The following is a 17,544-nucleotide window of genomic DNA, read 5'->3' on the forward strand; positions in this document are numbered from 1 at the left end:
GGGGCTAAAGAGTTTTAAGTTGTGGCATTGACTGTGTCAGGTTGTGTAGTGATACACGTGTTGGTGGGTTCACCGTTCTGGGTCAGCCAGAAAACCACCATGTCAGTTTCGGTGTGCGGATACTTCCGCAAGGGGAAGTTATGCCTCGTGCATCACATGTAAAGTTAGCGAGACCCAGGTGAAGAGTTTAGCACAGGCTCCTGATTGGTTCCACCCATTGGAAGGTTGCGGTTTTCAACTAATAGGCATTCATCCAGTCACTGAGGCATAGCATCCAATTTTAACTAGATGGTGATGTTCGTTTATTATTGTTGTTGTTTGTTTCTGATCATGGCAGAAGGCCCAGTTGACAGACTGTTTGAGGGTTTCTATTATGTCATTACCTGCAGATTCTTGAGCACATGAAGGCTGACATGTGCAATGAAGTGTTGACAAAAAACATCACAGAGCTGTTTGTTATGCACAACATCACTTTGCTTCTGTGGCTGATTGACTCATTTCTGCACTGACATATCATTGAGCACCACAGACAGATACATGCTCACTTCACCTGTTGCCATATATACATGTTTATTCATATATGAAAACATATTTTATATATGGGATTTTTGGTGCTGAATGATAAAATGGGGCATTACTTGTGAGGCTTCAGTTGATATTCAGCTGTGTAGTGAGTTGGAATTATATCACTAACACTTCGTAAATGAATATATGCAATCTGTTTATGAATTGATCTCCAGTGTGTATAACATGACAATGGGATCATCATCATCTACATTTCGCTCAGATGTGAAGTGATTTCCAGTGTGTATTACAATTAAGATGATCACCGTCACCAATACTTGGTAGATTAATACATTTTCAGATGTGAAGTGATTTCCAGTGTGTATTACATGATCATCATCACCAACACTTGATAGATGAATGTTCAGATGTGAAGTGATTTCCAGTGTGTATTACATGATCATCATCACCAACACTTGATAGATGAATGTTCAGATGTGAAGTGATTTCCAGTGTGTATTACATGATTACCATCACCAACACTTGATAGATGAATGTTCAGATGTGAAGTGATTTCCAGTGTGTATTACATGATCACCATCACCAGCACTTGATAGATGAATGTTCAGATGTGAAGTGATTTCCAGTGTGTATTACATAATCACCATCACCAACACTTGGTAGATGAATACATTTTCAGATGTGAAGTGATTTCCAGTGTGTACTACATGATTACCATCACCAACACATGGTTCTCAGGTGATTATGCAGATGTAAATTGATCCCTTGTCATCTGTATCACCGACACTTGGTAGATGAATGTCCAGATGTGAAGTGATTCCCAGTATTTATAACTTGTGACCAAGGGATCATTACCCCTTCCCTTTCTGTTGTCCACACACAGGACGAAGCAGACGGTCGGTGGGGTCAGCATTGGGTCGGGAGAGACGGGACACGGGCAGTTTCCAGTTCATCATTGGCAGCGACACGTCCTGCCCTGAACTGTCTGATGACGTGTACTGCAACGGTCCTCTGGAACCTGGACAACAATACCTGTGGGTTGTCTTTCCTTCCTGCTCAGTCCTTGTCTGTGTCCACTTGTCTGTCTGTCTGTTTGACTGTGCCGGTATACATTGTCAACAGATGATGTTTGATTTCATTTTGTTCTCCATCTGTCTGTGTCTGTCGGAACTCTTTGAATAATGTTGATGGTGAGCCTCTGTTACTGGCCTGTACAAGCTGTGTAAGATATATCTATCTACTGATGGCAAGACAGGTTTCTATCTGTTACTGTGTACAAACATGTAGACTTTACCATTACACTCTGCTCATACATGTGTTAGTACCTGTACAAGCGATTTATGGCAAGACAGGTTTATATCTATTGCTTTGTACAAACATGTTGACTGCACACAGTACTCGTGTATAAGCCAGCAAGCGTGATGACCTCAGAGTGGAGTCGTGTTCACTGGCTGACCAGTACTAGACATGCTCACCTCCCTTTGGAGCAATTGTTGATCTTTACCAATCATTCATTCAAAATCTCCTTGCAATGAATAGACAGCAAACTGAGGAGGAGAAGAAGAGCAATCATTGAAGGGAACAGCTGCCCCTTCCTCCTTCCCATTGTGCATTCCTCTCTTATTTCAGGCATCAGTCAGAATTACCTTCCTACCATCTTCTTCTTCCACTTCCATGAAGACAGTAGGACATATGCATTTACATGCGCGCATGTGCGCTCGTGCACACACACACGCACACATTGAGAATCCATTAAGAATGTATTCGGTTTGTTGTTGTTCTTTTTATTGCATAAAAATGGTGTCTATATTGTTGTTGTGTTTCAGGGTTGTTGTGTTTTCCTGCACAAAAGGAGGATGTTCAGAAACCACAGAACCCAGTGAAGTGACCACTAAAGAGAAGGAAGGTAGATGTTGCACTGACCTGAAGATTATACATAGCACAGGAATAGGGGAGAGGGGGAGGGGGGGGGACTAAAGAGAAGGAAGGTACAGGGATAGGGGGGAGAGGGGGAAGGGGGGGGACTAAAGAGAAGGAAAGTAGATGTGGCACTGACCTGAAGGTGGTACATAGCACAGGAATAGAGGGGGAGGGGGGGACTAAAGAGAAGGAAGGTACAGGGATGGGGGGGGGGGGGTGAGGGGGGGACTAAAGAGAAGGAAGGCAGGTGTGGCACTGACCTGAAGATGATACATAGCACAGGGATAGGGGAGGGAGGGGATAGGAATAAAGAGAAAGAAGGTAGGTGTGGCACTGACCTGAAGATGATACATAGCACAGGGATAGGGGAGGGAGGGGATAGGAATAAAGAGAAAGAAGGTAGGTGTGGCACTGACCTGAAGATGATACATAGCACAGGAATAGGGGGGGAGGGGGGGGACTAAAGAGAAAGAAAGTAGGTGTGGCACTGACCTGAAGATGATACATAGCACAGGAATAGGGGGGAGGGGGGTCATTAAAGAGAAAGAAGGTAGGTGTGGCACTGACCTGAAGATGGTACATAGCACAGGAATAGGAGGGTGAGGAGGGGACTAAAGAGAAAGAAGGTAGGTGTGGCACTGACCTGAAGATTATACATAGCACAGGAATAGAGGGGGAGGGGAGGACTAAAGAGAAGGAAGGTACAGGGATAGGGGGGAGGGGGGGACTGAAAAGAAGGAAGGTAGGTGTGGCACTGACCTGAAGATGGTACATAGCACAGGGAAGGAGGGGGGGGTATGAGGGGGGACAGAAGTGAGGACCAAAAGAGAAAGAATGTGAGTGGGGATTGGAGATCTCTTTGTTGCCTCTGTTTATCTCTGACTGTCTGGCTCTCTCACTCTCTTCCTCTCTTGCCTATCACTGTGACTCTTTCTACCCCCACCCCCCTCCACCCCCCATCCCCCCACCTCTGTCACTCTTATTTTGTTTATTTTATTCATTTGTCTATGCATGAATTCATTGGCTGAATTTCTCTATAGTTTATTTCCTCTGGTATGGTGCTGGCTGTTATGGTCAGCAGGGTGACAAACTTGATTCATTGACTTGGTTCATCTGCACTATTTGTTTGAACAAAATTAATACTCGTTAGTCTGTCAGCAAATCATCTGAGTCAGACAGCCTCTCTTGTTTGTGAATGTGTGTGTGTATCGTGAGTGTGTGTGTGTTTGTGTGTATTATTTGTATGTGCATCATGGGTGTGTGTGCATGTATGTGTCTTATGTGTATACTGTATGTGTGTGTGTGTGTGTGTGTGTGTTGGCAGACGAAATCCCAATTGGTGCAATTGTGGGAGGCATTGTTGCGGCTGTTGCTGCATTCATTGTGGTCATCATCATCGTCGTCATCTATCGCCGTCGTCGCCGTCCTAAAAAGTAGGTTCCCACTCCTCCTCTGTCAGTCTTTCTCTCTGTGTTACTGACACCTCTGTTTTTCTCTCTCTCTCACCTCTCTTACATCTCTCCTCTCTTCTCTGTTTCTTCTTTTTTTTCTTTTTTCTTTTTTCTGTTCCTTCCTCTCCTCCATCCTTCTCTCTGTCAAGTATCAAAATTTATTTTCATTGTGATCGAAAGGAGAAACCATCTACTTAGATGTATTTAAGTAAAATGTCGGGTCCGTCAACAGTATGATATTGTGTGATGCTATTCAATTATTATAATACCGCTTCTCGTGCCTACTCCCAAGTGCCCTCATTTTTTATTGTGGTCCATGGCTAAAGTTTATTAAAATATTTTTGTTCGTTTTTTTTTTCTCTCTCTCTCTCTTGTTTATTTGTTCTCTCTTTTTCTCTCTCTACTCCTCACTTCCTCTCTGTCTCACATGTTCTACCTCTCACATGATCTCTCTCTCTCTCTCTCTCTCTCTCTCTCTCTCTCTCTCTCTCTCTCTCTCTCTCATAATGTATTTGTAAGGTCTTTGTATAGCTGTCTGACCCTCTCTTGTTAAGTATATCTTCCCCTCTCTGTTTGACCATTTCCTTATCTCATTGTCTGTCTGTCCCTCTCTGTTTGACCATTTCCTTATCTCAGTGTCTATTTGTCCCTCTCTGACCATTTCCTTATCTCAGTGTCTGTCTGTCCCTCTCTGTTTGACCATTTCCTTATCACAGTGTCTGTCTGTCCCTCTCTGACCATTTCCTTATCTCAGTGTCTGTCTGTCCCTCTCTGTTTGACCATTTCCTTATCTCAGTGTCTGTCTGTCCCTCTCTGTTTGACCATTTCCTTATCTCAGTGTCTATCTGTCCCTCTCTGTTTGACCATTTCCTTATCTCAGTGTCTGTCTGTCCCTCTCTGTTTGACCATTTCCTTATCTCAGTGTCTGTCTGTCCCTCTCTGTTTGACCATTTCCTTATCTCAGTGTCTGTCTGTCCCTCTCTGTTTGACCATTTCCTTATCTCAGTGTCTATTTGTCCCTCTCTGACCATTTCCTTATCTCAGTGTCTGTCTGTCCCTCTTTGTTTGACCATTTCCTTATCTCAGTGTCTGTCTGTCCCTCTCTGTTTGACCATTTCCTTATCTCAGTGTCTGTCTGTCGCTCTCTGACCATTTCCTTATCTCAGTGTCTGTCTGTCCCTCTCCGTTTGACCATTTCCTTATCTCAGTGTCTGTCTGTCCCTCTCTGTTTGACCATTTCCTTATCTCAGTGTCTGTCTGTCGCTCTCTGACCATTTCCTTATCTCAGTGTCTGTCTGTCCCTCTCCGTTTGACCATTTCCTTATCTCAGTGTCTGTCTGTCGCTCTCTGACCATTTCCTTATCTCAGTGTCTGTCCCTCTCTGACCATTTCCTTATCTCAGTGTCTGTCTGTCCCTCTCTGACCATTTCCTTATCTCAGTGTCTGTCTGTCGCTCTCTGACCATTTCCTTATCTCAGTGTCTGTCCCTCTCTGACCATTTCCTTATCTCAGTGTCTGTCTGTATCTGTCTGTCCCTCTCTGACCATTTCCTTATCTCAGTGTCTGTCTGTATCTCAGTGTCTGTCCCTCTCTGACCATTTCCTTATCTCAGTGTCTATCTGTCCCTCTCCGCCCCTCCTTTTCAGTCTTCTTTTTCACTCAGTCTTCTACCTTTGTGAAGCTAGATAAACTTGTCTTAGTAACTGTTGTCATGTTATATTTGTTATATAACAGTTGTAAAGCAACAGAAATGTGAAGCAAACACTGTGATCCTTTCAGGGAAACAGAGACGGAAGGACCTATGGGAGAACCACCTGTGACGATTGAGATCCCTGTGGTCCGGTGAGATTTTGCTACTGTGTTATCATTTCCATGTTATCACCATCAGTGTCATCTCTTATCAGCATCATCATTCATGTTTTGTGGTGTTTTTTTGTTGTTTGTTTCTTTTTTTTTTTTTTTTTTTTTTTTTACAATCATATGATTATGAAGCAAAGCCCAGCAACCTGATTTGTAAGATTGATATGAAAACCTCTGGACATCATTCTCACCATCTGCATACTACGCATCCTGCATTCATACAGTTTCATGTCCGTAGCACTCAGTTTGGTTAACACACACACATGTACACACACAAGCATACACATTTGCATTCATACACTCCCATTCACACACACACACACACACTCACACACACTCATGCACATGCAATTGTGTATGTGTGTGTGTGCATGTATGTGTGCAGATAAAGATGCACTTTTGGAAGAGAGTGGGGCAGACCAATACAAACATGTCTGCATACACACATTCTCTTTCTCTTGTTGGTGAATGACAGAGCTTGTGTTTTTCATCCAATTTTCATGAAATGTGGTACAGTGATTATGATTGGGTACTACCACAACATAAATCTGTGCTTTTGAAAGTCTTGGTTTTGTGTCAAGATTACAACAGTGTGTGATGATGGAGCAAGATGATGTGACTTAAGGTGTCCTTTTTTTTTTCTCTTTGTCGTCTTGTTTTGGATTAAGAGAGCATCATAGGGGAGTCTTGAAGGCTTTGCCTCTGGTGTTTTTGTGGTGTTTGGCTTGTTATTTTGCGGACTTCTACTTCATAACATCTTTATCATCTTCATCCATTTGAATTTGCTGCTGTCTGCTATTTTTCTTTCTTTTTTTCTTTTCTTTTACATTTTTTCACTCTGACTCACTTTCTTTTTTGTCTTTCTCCAACCCTTCTGTGTCTTTTTTTTTTTTTTTTTTTTTTTTTTTTTTTTGTGTCTTTCTGTTAATTCATTTTTATTCAGTGTTTGTTTCACTCATTTTTTTTCTTTTTAGGTTATGTTCTCCTTCTTACATGTCTCCTTCTGCTCCATATATTGATCTCCAGTTCTTTACTTTCCTGTTTGTTTGTTGTTGTTTTGTTTTGTTTTTTTGTTGTTGTTTTTTGTTGTTGTTGTTGTTGTTGTTGTTGTTTTTTTTTGGGGGGTGATTTTGTGTGTGGGTGTTTTGTTTTGTTTTGGTTTTGATCCATTTTGGCTTCTATTCCAGGAAACCTGTCATGCTGAGAGACTTTACAGAGCACTTAGCAAATCTGCACAGGGACTCCAACTTACTGTTCCAGGCAGACTTTGAGGTAGGCATTCAACACAGTACATGTCTGTGTGTTGGTAAATGGTATATCAGTTTCTTTGGTGTTTGAAAATAGTGAAAAGTTGGTCATGTATCCACCATGTTACCCCAGTTGCACCCTCACAATTGGTTCCTGCTCCCTTTGGTCAAGGGACGGCTGAAGAAAAGGCAGTTCAGAGTTCTGAAGATGCATGAGCTATCTTTGAGGGTGTATTTCTGAACATCTCTAAATAACATGGTCAGGTTTCATGGATGTATGGCTTCAAAGAAAGGGAAAATGTGTGTGGAGGATACCTGAAAAATCTGGAGTAGTCATTTTTATGTAAGTATGCCTGTATGATCAATGGTTTTATCACTGCAATGAGAATTCATTCGCAGCTGAGACTTTTGTGAAGGACTACGACTCTTGAACTAGGAGGCAGGATTTGCTCTTAGTGCTGCAGCTTTACCACATCAAATGCTCAAACAGCTGTATTCAGACAGTTACAAAGCCTCCCTCATCTACAGTTTGCAGTCCAGCTTTATGGTGAGTGTTGATCAGTACCCGGCTCTCTGTTTCTATGCAGAATGGACACAAAGAAGTGAGCCCACTCTTCAAGAAAGAATTTAAGGTAACTGTATCATTGCATGGATCATTGCTATGTGGTTGAGTAGGGTAGAGGCAGACAGATGATTTGCTTCCTCTTCTTTGCCCCTTTCTTTCATTGTACTTTTTTTTTTTTTCAATCACTGAGAGATGGTTTTCTGAAGAAAGGGGATGCTGACAAGATCACCACTCTCTCTGCATTATGTTTACAGTGTTGTTAAAAAGAGCTGATGTTATGGTTAGAGAAGGAAACTGGCATAAAAGACATTGATATGAGTAACAAAAAACACAAAACGCAACACCTATTTCATGAACAGAGTGTCATTGAAAGATGAATTCAAATGGTTCTAAGAGTTCTTTATGAAAGCAAGCAGTCTCAGAAAGCCTAAAGGACTGCTAAACAAAATAATGCAACCAGTGTAAAATAGAATCCAGGATTTTGGAGGTATGACTTACAGACAACATTAAAAGGAAAGAACTTACCAGAATTAAAAGTTCCATAAACACTTTGTATTGCATACTGATTTATTCATAAAGCTCAGTTGCTTCCCTTGGACCGACCACCGATATTAATTTCTGTCCTGCAGTGAGCAGTCAGTTCATGTTCTCACTCGTTGCTTTTAACTTGCTGGCTTTAGCCTCTTCATTATTCACTGGTGTTTCCAAGGGAATTGAGTATGTTTGACAATGTGTACATTTTGCACATCAAGTATGCTTTTGAAAATGCATTCAGCTGTTGCAGTGTTGGTTCAGAGAAACTACATTGCAGCTGCACTGACTGAGTACAAAGTGTTAAAAACATTGAAGATATGGATGAAATATGATTTTATGTCATATAATTTATTTGAAAGTTATATAAAACCAAGCTCACAAATAGTTTCTCACCAGATGAGTATTTTATGTTGAAATTGAAACTATCTTGATAAAACATAAAAACAAACAAACAAACAAACAAACAAACAAAAAACGGTTCTGAAAGGAATTTAATTTATTGCACTTTTTCTTAAACAATAGAATCTTTCTCACATGAACTGTGTTGAACATAAAGTATAGAATGAATGTACATTTCATAGAGATTATATTTTCTGTAAATATTATGTTGTGCTGCCAGTGTATTGATGACACTATCTTAACTCACTCCATGCCAAGAGTTTTTGCCCTTGCCAATCTCTGAAAACCCATGGTTTGTATAGGATGGGGAAAAAATTGTAAAAAAAACCCAAACAAACACCCAGACAATTGATATTTAGTATATGTATGCAAGGAATATTGTTCCATATGTGTGCAAAAAATCAAAGTATTTACTCACCATCTTGATGTTGATCGCGGTATCCATATTTTGTGTATTTTTTAGCATTTTTGCACCCATCAGAAAGGTACACCAACATGTTCCACATCACATTCTAACGCTATTTGAGGAACTGAAGACCTAGTGCATGCAATGAAGTATGAACAGGTGGTGAAGAAAGTTGAAATTCACACATAAAAAAAAATATTGTCTCTACATAATGAAAATCAAAGAACAAAGAAAAAAACTCAACCGGCTGGGTGTTGACTGGCCAGTCAGCTGACAAACCTGGTATGCCAGTGAAGGGATGTGCAAGAGGGAAAAAGGAAAAATTGTCAGTCCAATCACTGGTGAAAACACTTGCAAAATCGTCCGTTTCCTCAGTGGTTTCGTCGTCTGTGTCTGTCTCATCTGCTGGCACATGTTCCTCACTTTCCTCTCCATTGTAAACACTCTCTTCAGCGGCCGAATCTATTTCTAGTTCATCGGAATCTGGTTCAAATTCACTGTCCGAAGAATCAACATTATCTCCTTCGACATCAGAGCCTTCAGTTTGGATCATTTCCAAAGCATCTTCAACGCTGAGTAACATTTCACCTCTCCGACCGTGTCGAACACTTCGCCGTGACGCCATCTTGTCAAACAACTTACAAAGCTGACAGGGGGCACGCTTTGTTATCAACTGTGGTTGAGCTTATCGCGACACACACGCAGCGTGTGTGAATGAAAAGCTGACCAGAGGTGACGTAAGATATCACATCTGCTTTTGATTTTCGCATCCGATGCGTCACTCCGACAACACGACTTTTTAAATTCCAAGTCCGCATATGCGGACATTGGCATCCAACGCTTTCTCCGATGATGTCCGCATATGCGGACAATGGCAGCGAGTGAGTTAAATGCACCGAAAGGAATTAGACTGAAATATAACACTCTGAAATGAATTACAAACTTCTTGTCAGCACTTACCTGTGAACATTTTGATCACACCAAACTGTGCAACAGATAGCTCTAGTGCGTAGAATTCTTGGGACAAACATTGTTTAAAAAAGCGGGAGTTGTGAATCGCAAATTTGATTTTTGTATGGAAGTCAAAGACAGTATTGAGCATCTATTCTGGAGATGCAAAATCTCAGAAAATTTCTTGGACTAGTTTGAAGATTAAATAAGGGTGAAGTGTGTAGAACACATACACATAAAAATAATTAAAAACATAGTATTGATTGATTTATTAACACTTCTGGGCAAAATATGCAGATATTAAAGTTGGGTGGTTGGTTTTTTTTTGTTTTTTTGTTGTTGTTTTTTTTAAATGCATGAAAAAGAGATATATCTTTTCCTGCAAAATTGAATAGAAGGAATGAATGGAAGATGGCTTTAAAGCAAAGAATAGTCCGGTTTTTATGTTGATGTACATTCAAAGAAGTTGTTGTACAGTTGTGTAATAAGTATATTTTACAATAATGTTTTTCTTTCAAATACTTTGTTTCTTCTACATTTGAGATTATTGTGCAATTATTATCTTTGCCGCATGTCATTCTAAATGATTGCTGTCCATTTCTTTTTAATCTTTCTCTCAATGGTGCAAGGACACAGGATCTTCCATCAATCCAGCGAAAGCCCAAATGTTGCTGTGCACCCTCAATAAAACCGCAAGTAAATCACCACTACCTGTGTCATTCAGTGGAATTCAGATTGAGAAAACTGAATGCCTTTGCTACCTAGGAATACAGTTGGACAGGATGCTGACCTTCAGAAAACATACGGAAAATACTGTTCTCAAATGCAAAAAGGATCTTTCAGTCTTAAAAGCAATGGCAACCAAAGGTATCGAACAACGCCACCTCATCGTCATATATCAATGATTCGTTCTCAGTGTGATTGACTACGAACTTGGGCTCACAACACCGTTCAAAATGAAGCTATGAGGCTGATCCTTGGAACAACAAAAGACACGCCTATGGAAACCATGTGATACCTACTTGACCTTCCTTTGGTGCAGGCCAGAAACAAATTAGAACAGGTTAAGACCTACTTCAGAGCATTAGAAAACCCTCAAAACCCACTGCATGATGCAGTCAAGGAACCAAATGGCAGCTGTCTAGAATGAGGAAGATCGTGGATGGGCAAGCAGAAGACACAATCCAGCTAGTATGCCGACTACAAGACCTGAAAGAAACAAAAGAATGGGAGAAACCCTCAATCATCTATCCAACACAGCCATTTCACCCACTCTAGGAAGACATTGTCAGGAATGGCCAGAGGGCAAAACTGATGCAGAAGTGAAGCTACTCATAGAAGAAAACAGTAAAGAAGAGGACATCATCACATACACAGATGGCTCAGTCACCAAAGACCAATCCGGTTGGGGATTCACTGCGAAAAAAAAAGGAAAAACAATAAGGGAAGAGAATGCTGCCTACAAAGTTACAACCTCTGGCCTAACGATGGAAGTTGAAGCTGTGACATGCTCTCTAGTGGCTATCATATATCCATATGCCTGGAAACCAACATGCCATGATGCTAATGGACTCAGTGTGTCAGTTGCTCAAGGAGGCGTCACTGCGTTCGGACAAATCCATATACGCTACACCACATCTGCCAAGCAGATGCCTGACCAGCAGCGTAACCCAACGCGCTTAGTCATGCCTTGAGAAAAAAAAATAAAATAAAAAAAATAATAAATAAGGGGTGAATAAATAATAGATAAATACATAAAAAATTACTACTACCACTACTAATAATATGTATAAGGCGCAAAAACTTGATGAAATCAACTATAAGCGTACATAAATAAATAATAAATAAATAAATAAAAGTAGTAATAATAATAATAATAAATAAATAAATAAATAAATGGACTCAATGAACCTGATACAGAAATTTGAAAGTGAAATGGGAAGCTCAGAGTGGCATGAGGCAATGCGCAACATTCAGATTCAAAAACTTACATGGTCATACTGCCCCGGACATGCAGGTGTTAAGGGAAATGAGCGAGCTGACAGACTTGCTGGTAACTCTATAACAACAAGCAGCCTACATCTAGGAAAATCGGAAATCCTCAGAAAAGTCAAAGAATACCACAAAGAACAGGTACAAGGCCATCACACCATCAATCGCCTCAAAGAAATTAAGGTAGAGAGAGAGAGCGGCCATAACTCTAGCGTGAAAGGTAGAGCATGATGCTTTGAAAATCAAACGAATATTGGCATCATTTCCAAACCAGCATTGTGCAAATTTCTTCAAAACGGAACAGAGTCTCTGTGGGCTTTTCCAAATACAATAGACTGAGCAACATGCTAGACGCCACATTCCTGGTATCAGAGATCTGTGAAACTGCATGTTTGTTGCATATCTGTTATGTATGAATGTGTGTCTGCATGTTTTACATTTATTTGCTTATTTATTATCATTATTGTCTTTTCATTTTATTTATTATTATTATCCTTTTCTTTTTTCTTTTTTCTCAAGGCCTAAGTGCGTTGGGTTACGCTGCTGGTCAGGCATCTGCTTGGCAGATGTGGTGTAGCATATATGGATTTGTCCGAACACAGTAACGCCTCCTTGAGCTATTGATTGACCTTTCCTTTTTTCCCCCAGCTGTACTATTTTTCCTTTGGTCCCTTTTTAAATTTTTTTAAATAAAAAAGAAGTTGTTAGCTGAAATGTCGAATCACGCCAGGCACTCCAACCTTCCAAAGACCATCAGTGTTTAGCTTCAAGGTACCTTTATAGGGAACTGAAAACTATATGTAACCCTAGAAGTTCAGTGTCAAGGTAGACTCAGTGAGTCCAGTGTAGTTGCAGAACAAAGACGCACATGCCAAGCTTGGTGTTATCTTGGTCTTATGGCTTGTAGGGTGGTGGTCGCAGGTTCGTCTTTTCCAGTGATAATGCATGCATTGTTACATCTCAGCTCGTGTCTGTACATCTATCTCTTTCTCAACTCTCTCTCTCTCTCTCTCTCTCTGAGTCTGTTTCATCCCCACCACCTAAGTTTTGTTCAACTATCCATCTTTGGAATTTGAAACACTTGAGGCTTTTGCCCATCAGGGAAAGGTTAGCAAATCTAAGGGCAGTCCATGAAAAGACAAGTTTTCTGTTGTTTTTTTCTTTGTTTTTGGACATTAGGAAATGACAGTTGTTTTTTCTGTGTACTTTTTCTTGCTGTAAATATCAGACTTTTAGAAACAACTCAACAAGAATTGTCACTCCCTTCCAGGCTGAGTCTACTTTGTTTTCTCCCTTCACCCTCTGCTCTATCCCTTTGCAGTCTTTACATGGAGTTTTCTCCATTTCTTTACAGTGTTTATATGATTCTCTTTAACATTGTGAACATACCTGTCTTTGTGAATATGTAAATTTGCTTAAATCAAAATGAATCATTCATTCTTTATTTCTTTTTTTTGTGTGTGTCCTGAATGATGTTCAAGGTATGAGTCTGCATGATCTCTGATTTTGCCGTTGAAAATGATTTTTTTTTAAAGGTATGATTACATTGTATATATTCTTTTTATCATTATCTACTTTCATCAAAAGTATCAGTACCCTTCCATTGGTTCTTCTTCTTTTATTGTTGTTGTCATTTTTGTGTTGGTGGTTGTTGTGGTGGGGTGTGGTGGGGTGTGTGTGTGGTGAAGATGACTGGTTTTACATGTATTTTGAGATTATAGATAAAGACATGCCTGCATGGACACGCGCACGCACAGAGGCATGCACAACACACACGCACTTGCACAGACACATTCCACAGCATTGACAGTTGTGTGGAAGTTCCTAGTTAAGTTCTTCCTGTTTTGGGTCTCTGGTCTAAACAATTGTGAATTTGTGATGACTTTAAATTAACGACACTCTCCTGATTAAAAAACAGAGAACCATTCAGTCATGTTTCAGTGTTCCCAAAAACGTACATATGTGCGTAAATGACGCACAGATTTACAACTTTGACGCACAAAATTTTTACCCTGTGCGTCAATGTGACGCACACTTTTTCCTGAAACTAACAAGCATCTTACGGCTTCCAGGAAAACCGCGAAGCACGCATCGTGGGCCTAAGCTTAGGCTAGTGCATAGCAGACGAAACTGAGCTGGCCAAAAACGTGTTAGAGTAACTTCCCTTGCCGATGCAGGCAAACGCTGTTGTGTGTTCATTAGTAGTGAGTATGATTATGTGCTCATTATAAGTAGATGACTGTGTTTTCATTGTATTCAAGCATTTCGAATGTCCTTGTTTGGAGAAGGTGTGGGTTTCTTTTCATTTTCATTGTACAATTGTCTTCATTGATTTTTTGTATGTTTTCCTGTTGACCCTCAGAAATGTGACAATGACCCTCAAAAATTCCAGTCAAAGGGTCACAGTGACCCTCAAAAAATCAGGCCCATTGGGAACACTGTGTTTGGGTTTCTGTCATTCTTACTTTAGTCTGACCAGTTTGATGATCATTTCCCCTTTCCCCACCCATCTTCTGTTTCGTACACTCTCTTGCTCTCTTGGTTTTGGACTTGGTCTGTTTCCACTGACTATAGTTTGCTGAAGGCATAGATCCCCTTTACTATACAAGGTATTCTGTTTCCTGTGTGCAGGATAGAAACTGTATCGGTATTGCAAGACCGTAGACATTTTTTCTTTAGTATTTCCTTATGATTCCCACTACTTATTTCCCCTCATGTCCCTTGGCATGTAGGGCAGCTGTGATTCCGATGGTATTGGCTATTTGTTGCTAAAGGTTGCTGTATAGATTAAGTTTATCAAACCAGTCCACATTTTTATAAAAGTGACAACTTGACACACCAGCACTCGCATTGGGGCAAAACATTAAGCTGTAGTTGTGAAGGGTTCTTGAATTTTGAATGCAATATGTTCATCATCAAACAGTAATGTGTGTTTCCTATATTTATGTCCATCCATACAGACAGAAAGGGAAAATATTATATTGTTCATAAGTTGTCAGTGTATATAAAGATACTCTATCATAATCTTTTTCGGTGAATGCTTTTCATTGCAAGAACATATATTGTTCATAAATTGTAAGCGTGTATGAAGTTATTCTATCATAATCATTTTTTGGTGAATGCTTATTGTTGCAACCACCATAATCTTCTTTTAAGTTTTATGAACAATTCAGTTCCAGGGAGATGGAGACAGTGACATACATGAAAACTGGTTGATGACAGAATATTTTCCAATCAAAGGCTAATATATTATTTGACAATTTTAAACTTATGCTTAGAGATTTTTTCAGCCTGTGATTTATGAATCAAGTTTCATTGACATTGATGATGTACAGCTGTCTGTTCTGTCTGTTGTGTCAACACAAAGTGAAGATGAAGTGTTCATATTGTTTAAGTATGGCAATTCTACAGCAATAGCAGACCAATAGTGTGTGATGATAAATACAGACAACATGACAAGTATGACAGTGACACTGACAACAGGTTAAACTTCATGTTTGATTGATGTTGTAAACACTGCGTTTTCACCAGCTGTGAAACGGGCCAGGGGGTGAAGAAACGATGGGTGCTGCATTAGTTGTGTATGCGTGCCTGCACATTGTGTGTGTGTGTGTGTGTGTGTGTGTGTGCGTGTGACTGGACATCACCAATAACAGCTGTGAAAGAAACCATAGCGTGAAGAAATATGGGATGCAATAGTTGTGTGCATTTGTAACAGGGCATTGAAGAAACAAGGAGGGGGAGGTTGGGGGTGGGGGGGGATGCTTTAGTTGTGTGTGACTGGACATCACCATTAACAGCTGTGAAACAGACCAGGGGGTTGAAGGAACAAGGGGGATGCTTCATTTGTGTGTTACAGAACATTGCTTAGAACAGCTGTGAAACAGACCAGAAGGTGAAGAAATATGGGGGTGCATTAGTTGTTGATGTTGTTTGTTTGTGTGTGTGTGGGGGGGTGTGTGGACATCACCAAGAACAGCTGTGAAACATACCAGGGGTGAAGAAATATGGGGGTGCATTAATTAGTTATGTGTGGCAGAACATGACCAAGAACAGCTGCGAAACAGACCAGGGGGTGAAGATATGCATGGATGAATAAGTTGTATGTACACCAGGGGGTGAAGAAACAAGAGGGGTGCATTAGTTGTAAGTGATAGAACATCACCAAGAACAGCTGTGAAACAGGGGGGTGGGGGTGCATTAGTTGTAAGTGATAGAACATCACCCAGAACAGCTGTGAAACAGGGTGGTGGTGGGTGCATTAGTTGTAAGTGATAGAACATCACCAAGAACAGCTGTGAAACAGGGTGGTGGTGGGTGCATTAGTTGTAAGTGATAGAACATCACCAAGAACAGCTGTGAAACAGGGGGGTGGGGGTGTATTAGTTGTAAGTGATAGAACATCACCCAGAACAGCTGTGAAACAGGGTGGTGGTGGGTGCATTAGTTGTAAGTGATAGAACATCACCAAGAACAGCTGTGAAACAAGGGGGGTGGGGGTGCATTAGTTGTAAGTGATAGAACATCACCAAGAACAGCTGTGAAACAAGGGGGGTGGGGTGCATTAGTTGTAAGTGATAGAACATCACCAAGAACAGCTGTGAAACAGGGGGGTGGGGTGCATTAGTTGTAAGTGATAGAACATCACCAAGAACAGCTGTGAAACAGGGGGGTGGGGTGCATTAGTTGTAAGTGATAGAATATCACCCAGAACAGCTGTGAAACAGGGTGGTGGTGGGTGCATTAGTTGTAAGTGATAGAACATCACCAAGAACAGCTGTGAAACAAGGGGGGTGGGGGTGCATTAGTTGTAAGTGATAGAACATCACCAAGAACAGCTGTGAAACAAGGGGGGTGGGGGTGCATTAGTTGTAAGTGATAGAACATCACCAAGAACAGCTGTGAAACAAGGGGGGTGCATTAGTTGTGAGTGATAGAACATCACCTAGAACAGCTGTGAAACAAGGGGGGTGGGGGTGCATTAGTTGTAAGTGATAGAACATCACCAAGAACAGCTGTGAAACAGGGGGGTGCATTAGTTGTAAGTGATAGAACATCACCAAGAACAGCTGTGAAACAAGGGGGGTGCATTAGTTGTGTGTGTGTGTGTGACAAGACATCACCAGAAACAGCTGTGAAACATACCAGGGGTGAAGAAACATGGGGAGTGCATTAGTTGTGTGTGACAGGACATCACCACGAACAGCTGTGAAACAGATCAGGAGATGAAGATAATACTGGGATGTATTAGTTGTGTGTGTCTGTGTGTGCGACGGGACATCACCAAGAACAGCTGTGAAACAGATGAGGGGGTGAATATATAGGGGGATGCATTAGTTGTGTGTGCATGTGTGTGCCACAGGACATCACCAAGAACAGCCCCAGTTTCTCGCAGGAGGCAGCCACCCTGGACGCCAACAAGGTCAAGAACAGATACGTCAACATCCTGGCCTGTGAGTAGGCTCTGCTTCCTCCACACCCCTCCCTTGGCGTCCTCAAAACATAACTATTTCTGTCCATCTTTCTGTTCATCCATCCTATCCATCCGTCCTTTTATCAGTCTGTCCTTTTATCCAATGCTCTTTCCATCTGTCAATCCTGCCTGTTCATCAGACCATCTATCCATCTCTCCATCAGATCATCCATTCTTCTGTTCATATGTTTGTCTGTCTTTCTATCGATCCATCCTTTGTG

The 17,544-nt window shown here is 40.9% G+C and overlaps 1 protein-coding gene across 2 annotated transcripts in view; it reads left to right on the top strand.

The window, feature by feature from the left end:
* Positions 1 to 17,544, top strand: part of LOC143298338 (uncharacterized) — a 125,698-nt gene that overhangs the window by 87,944 nt on the left and 20,210 nt on the right. Inside the window, exons 41-47 of one of the 2 annotated variants that reach the window (XM_076611193.1) lie at positions 1,409 to 1,559; positions 2,352 to 2,431; positions 3,770 to 3,878; positions 5,676 to 5,738; positions 6,944 to 7,028; positions 7,591 to 7,635; positions 17,213 to 17,303. In XM_076611193.1, coding sequence (XP_076467308.1) covers positions 1,409 to 1,559; positions 2,352 to 2,431; positions 3,770 to 3,878; positions 5,676 to 5,738; positions 6,944 to 7,028; positions 7,591 to 7,635; positions 17,213 to 17,303 — 624 coding nt within the window. The remainder of the gene's footprint in view (positions 1 to 1,408; positions 1,560 to 2,351; positions 2,432 to 3,769; positions 3,879 to 5,675; positions 5,739 to 6,943; positions 7,029 to 7,590; positions 7,636 to 17,212; positions 17,304 to 17,544) is intronic. The other variant, XM_076611194.1, reaches the window with a different exon arrangement.

Source organism: Babylonia areolata, chromosome 23 (assembly GCF_041734735.1).
Source record: "Babylonia areolata isolate BAREFJ2019XMU chromosome 23, ASM4173473v1, whole genome shotgun sequence".
NCBI classification, from domain to species: domain Eukaryota; kingdom Metazoa; phylum Mollusca; class Gastropoda; order Neogastropoda; family Buccinidae; genus Babylonia; species Babylonia areolata.